At 50.2% G+C, this 5,794-nt stretch overlaps 1 protein-coding gene across 1 annotated transcript; it reads left to right on the top strand.

Moving 5' to 3' along the window:
- The first annotated feature begins 3,077 nt into the window (after positions 1–3,077).
- LOC142771689 (uncharacterized) lies at positions 3,078–5,207 on the top strand. The gene has a single exon (XM_075873483.1). The coding sequence runs from the start codon at positions 3,249–3,251 to the stop codon at positions 5,202–5,204; it is 1,956 nt and encodes a 651-aa protein (XP_075729598.1). The 5' UTR covers positions 3,078–3,248; the 3' UTR covers positions 5,205–5,207.
- Positions 5,208–5,794: the final 587 nt, after the last annotated feature.

The following is a 5,794-nucleotide window of genomic DNA, read 5'->3' as shown; positions in this document are numbered from 1 at the left end:
CTCACGGTGGCTGAGCGATCGCAGCGCCACAGTGCTCGCTAGTAAATACAATAGGAAGCCATTTTGAAGGCTTGAAGAAGCTGTCTGACTACTAGGACAGACAGGTAGCACCATATTTACCGTATGGTACCAGCCCTGCTAAAATGCCCTATAAAACGGAAAGGCGGGCAAATTGTTTTGCAGCTGACGTGGAAGCTTGGGCGTGTTGGCACGACATGGCGCATACAAAAACAGCTCGAAAGATGGAGTCTCGGCATTGTTGTTTGTGTCCTTCTTTTTCGTGTGCTCCGTATTTGGAGCCATTTTTGTATGCGCTAGTTGTTTTGGCTGCATATAGAATTTTTTTTTTTTTAGCGCTACGCGCGATGCCTGAGCGCGTTCATCCTTGCGCTTGTACTCGCACTGGTCCTTGTATGCTTTCCCGTTGTCTTCGTGGGGTGTGCGCAGATTTCCCACTATGCATCCTACCACGTTCATGAAGCAGGAAGAATGCCCAAGCGGGCAACGGCGCAGGCCCACGGCCACGGCGGTTGCGGCAAACTTACCGTGGGCCGGCATTCCATCGGAGGATGCCTCGCATTCTGCGCACACACGTCCATTCAAACGGGGCTCGCCATTTGCCGAACCCACGCTTCCGGCACGCGCATCGTCGCCCCACCTCCTTCTTTATACACAGTCGTTTTGCTGGCGGATTCTTTGTTTGCTTGTGTCGTTGATGCATGGGCGGCAGTTTCACGGTCCTCGTGGCGCGGAGTCGTTTATGAAACGGCACAATGTTCCTGGTTGCTGAGCTGAAGCGACCAAGAGAGTAAGGACGTTTTGAGCCGATCGACAAAGAAGAGTCGCGTCATTAAATGGCGCCCTTTATACAACACTTGATTTGTATAACTCTTGATTGTGGCGGTTGCCACCTTACTTTCTCCACCTTTTAAATTTGTCCTTGTGTATCTGTGTATGCAAATGAAATACATAAAAATTAATATGTGCGGAAACCTTTCGAGATCAGAAAGAAAAAGTACGAACGATAAGAATGGCGCAAATGCCAGTTTGAAACTCCTTGGGTTAATTGGTAGGTTGGTGAAAATTCATTTGTTGAGGAAGTCAGGAATACAAGCACTCGGCCGGATGGTCTTCATTCAATGATTCATTCATTCATTAGGTTTGTCCGGCGAGTGGTCAGACGATAGGTCACTCACTCACACACTCACACACTCACTCACAAAATGCGTTTGCGACCGCGACATGCTATGCTTATCCTATGCCCATTCGACTTCAAGCAACACCACCACGAAGCAATCCCCGAGCCCATTTCGTACGTCCGATTGTGTAATTACACTGCCAAGGCCGGTACAATAGATTTTCGGCGTTATCAAGTTTCGAGATACAACGGCTGAACATGCGTCATTTCTCAGTTAAATTGTCATCGTTGAGTAGAAGACGCGCTTCTGGTTCAGAAGTGTTCCCGAATGGCAGGGAAACATCGATAGATGCTAATGCAAGCACTCTCAGTTGCTACACACTCGGCGGTATTCATGCAGACAGAGTTCGAACTCGCCAGTAGACGTACAATGCTTTCCGTGGAGCCACACGCCTCCGCCAGAACAAGCATATACTCAAAGGTTGATTGTTTTGTTACCGATGTGATAGCACAGTGTTCGGGTCAAATCAATACGCTGCACTACATGCGTTGCGAAGAACGAATGCTGTAGAACCCAACCAGCAGCCCTTCTCTATAATAGGGAACGCCTTTTGCGATATCAAAGCACTGATCGGAACCCAATGAAGCCATCCAGTATGAACGTCTAACACTGAGTGCAGCATTATAAAGTCAAGCATGACTTGATGGTCATTCACTAGTTGGCGGCATCTCCGTAATTTCAGTAAGAAACTTGGACGTTCTCGGGGCCAACATTTTGCATTTCAGTTCGCATTCTGAATGCACAAGCCAGTGGTACCTATATGTATAGAAGTCAAGCTTAAGCTGATGCCCAAGCCACCATTTTATTTTTTGTTTGTTTTCTCAGCGAAGATAACTTCTCTTCACTGTGGCGTTTAGCCTCACAGTCGGATGAAATTAAAAGATAGCATTCAACTTTCACTGGCAACGCGTAATACACTTGAGAAGATAAAAGCATGGAAAAGTTGGTGCATTATCCTTATCAGATGCAATAATTCAGTATGATTTCCGGCTGACACACTGGTATTTTGATAGAGGTGAAATAACAGAGGCCAATATACTGTGCGTTCTGAGTGCCCGTTAAAGAACACCAGGTGGTCTACATATCCGGGGCTTTACATTACAGCGTCCTTCACAATGATATCGTGATTCTGAGACCTAAAACAGCGGTTATTATTATCTTCGTTAGATACAACGCAAAAAAAAAAACATCAGAAAGTACAATGACAGTTCAGTGGAAGCAGGGGACAGAGAAAGCTGTGACCCACGATTCCAGTTGATTGATTGCAACAGCATGCTCTATATTTGTGCCATCAACAATGAAACGAAATTAGACGGAAGCACAAAAAACAAGACTGGGCCACACATGGCAAAATCGGGCCACACATGTTTTTCGTGGCTCTGCGGTGCGTTAACTTGGGTATTTGACTTTGAAGAAGGTTTTCCAAGTTTCCTAGTGGCAAAGGGTGAGCACATGTATTTGGACCTGTTATTAGAGGTGTTGATTTTGCCCGGTACATGAGCAAGACCGGTTCTCGGCAAGCCTGACTGGACTGACAGAAGTGCAGTGTCTGTACCACCTGGTCAAGACGGCAGCCAAGCTGCTGTCGGCAAAATGCATATAATGAAAGGCTTGAATTCGTGTTGGCTCGGCTACATAATTTTTTCTTCTTTTACTTTTGGCATGTAGTTCAAATGATGCCATTCCATTGTAGGCTCTTTCCTGTTCATGAAATTCTCGTAGCCGCTGTGGGGGGGGGGGGGGGGCGCTCCGGTCGCCGAGCTGAGCAGACGTGCTCCGAATGAGCTCCACAGTTTTCGCTAATTGTACCGCCTTAACTGCTTCCAATCGATTGTATATCATCACTACAGTGTCCGTGAACATCCCTGGACTCGATTGATGCTATTTTTGGTCCGGCCAACCGGACTTTTCATCAATTTTTGACGTTTTCTTCACTTGTGCGACGCTGGGCCTAGCGGACCACGCCTAGGCTTAGCGCGAGTACGGCGGGGACGCGCAACTGCGTCGGCCGCCCGGCCCGGCTCAACGCTCGACTCCTCATCGCCGAAGATGGCCTCGACCTCATCGCAGCTCAACGCCGTTTCCCACAACCGTTTCGCGGCCCTTGCTACGGAAGACATGGACTTTTGTGCTGGCGGCAACGACACTACGACCACCGACACGATCAACGACCAAGAGGTGCTACGCAGCACCGACCGCACCGCAGTCGCGGTGCGCGGCAACGACTTACACCCAAGCGACATCGCGGGATGGAAAATCTCCGGAAAACAAGTAAGCCAACGACTTAATAAGCCCCAGCTTAACGAAGTTACCCAAAGCAACAAGCCAACTCCGCAATTTAGTGAAGCTCAAGCAAAACGCATGGTAGTGAGAATTACTAAAGCGTCCCGCATGCCGCTGAATTTGCCGCGGGAAGAGCAGAAGATTGTAATACGACCGAGAGGAGGGCTATTCCTAGCAAAACTGGAAGCTGACATCGTAATGTCCGCAGTCATAACGGCAGCCAACGTTCCCAAGACCACAGCGAAAGCAGATACGATCTGTATTAATCCCACGCAGAACATCATCGTGATCAGCACGCCCGATGAAGAACGAGCACGTTACTACGCAAGCGTACGCTCTCTGTACATTGGGGGCCGTAGCTACGAAACGCATGCCTACTGCACCGCGCCTCACGGCACAGTGAAAGGAGTAATCCGTGGCATCGCAGTAGAGAACACTGCCGAAGATCTGCACGAGAATATCGTTAACCAAGCAAACCCGCAGGCCCTCGAAGCACACAGGATTGGAAACACTACCTCGATTGTCATTTTGTTCGCAGGAACAAAGGTTCCCAACTACATAAAGTATGGCTCCATTATAGTAAAGTGTGGATTATACAGACAACACCACAACGTATGCAAGACATGCGGCAAAATCGGCCATCGAGCCGATGTATGCCCCACGCCGGAAACCAAGATCTGCTTTGCGTGTGGCGCGCCTAACCCGACGGCAGACCACGCGGCGCGGTGCAAGCCACGTTGCAAACTGTGTAACGGAGCCCACGCCACGGGCACGGAGGGCTGTACGAACAAGTACAAGGTGCCCTTCGTAGTTACTCAGTGCAGATGGGAGCGCGAAAACGCGGCGTCAGCGTTTTCGTCGCAAGACTTCCCGCAGCTGCCACCGCAACAACAGAACGAAGCGCATCTATCAAAGAGAGGACGCAGCCGCTCGAGGAAGCGGGACAAAAGCAGGAGACAATCGGCGAGCCGCGGCAGAAGCACCGACGGCAAGCGCAGCGAAAACATGAATTACAACCGCAACCAGCAGCGACCGGGCAATGTGATAAATGGGGCCCAAGCAATCAACCCGCAAGCGGCGAACCGCAATCTGCTCAACCACGTAGCTGAAGCAAAAGACAACACCATCCAGTCACTACGCAATGAAAATGAGCAGCTCAAGCGATGCATCGCTGAACAGAGAGCTCAAATGCAAGAGATGAACGCTAAGTTGAACCAACTCATCAACGCACAGCAGCAGCAGCAGCAACAACAGGTGACTCCGCCACCGCCACTGTCGCCACCGCAGAGTCAACCAAGACCCCCAACGCCAAAGGAAAACAACACAAACTCAGCCATGGAGGTACAAGTCCCAGTTACTACGGAAGCTAACAGCGCAGAACCCGAAACGATCGACGGTGCTAGGACAAGCGAACCGGCACCCAAGAAGCGAGCGCTCGAATACGCACGTGAACGAAGAGTCAACGCTAGGCTGGACAGCCTAGAAGAACGTCAAGATCGACTAGAACAGACCATGAAAGCCAACTACGAAACCCTGAGCCAAGTCATCAAAGCTACTAACGATCGCCTCGATGCTACCAACGCACGCCTCGACACATTGGTGACACCCGTACATGGCATGCAGTCTACCATACAAGGAATACAGACTAAGTTGGATGCGCTAATACACGCGCTGACGGCGTCAGGACTAATCCCCCAACAGGCCTTCACCCAACCGCAATAATGGACGGGACAACGGCAATAGGCACCGCTAACCACAGAAACAGAGCACAGACACAACAGCATCATCTCCTCATATGGCAATGGAATCCCAACGGCATACAGGGGAGAAAAGCATCGTTACAACAGTACATAAAACAAAGCACCAAGAGACCCGACGTTATAATACTACAAGAGACGCACAGTGAAACCCCACCGACGTTACCGGGGTACAGATCCTTTGCGAAGCCCCCCAGCGCACGAACAGTTGGGAAAGGCGCAGGGCAGGGGGTCTGCACCTTGGTAAAGAAGAATCTAACTTCAATAGATCACGAGCTGCTACCCAACGGCGCCATCGAGCACAGCACGGTTGAAATCGTCACCGGGAAGCGCAAGCGCCGTGAAAGCACTTTTATAATCAACGTGTACAGCAATCCGAAGCACTTCCAGCAAAAATTCCGCACCCTTGTGCACAAAGCGCAACAGCTCGCGGGCTCCAACGTAACCCTACTGTGTGGAGACTTCAACGCTCAACATACGGCATGGGGGTATCCATACACGACGGCGAAGGGCCACAGTCTCTACGACGAAACAATGGACGCAGGTTACCAATTG

This window comes from Rhipicephalus microplus, chromosome 9 (genome assembly GCF_043290135.1).
Source record: "Rhipicephalus microplus isolate Deutch F79 chromosome 9, USDA_Rmic, whole genome shotgun sequence".
NCBI lineage: Eukaryota > Metazoa > Arthropoda > Arachnida > Ixodida > Ixodidae > Rhipicephalus > Rhipicephalus microplus.
This window is presented reverse-complemented; position numbering and strand designations above follow the sequence as displayed.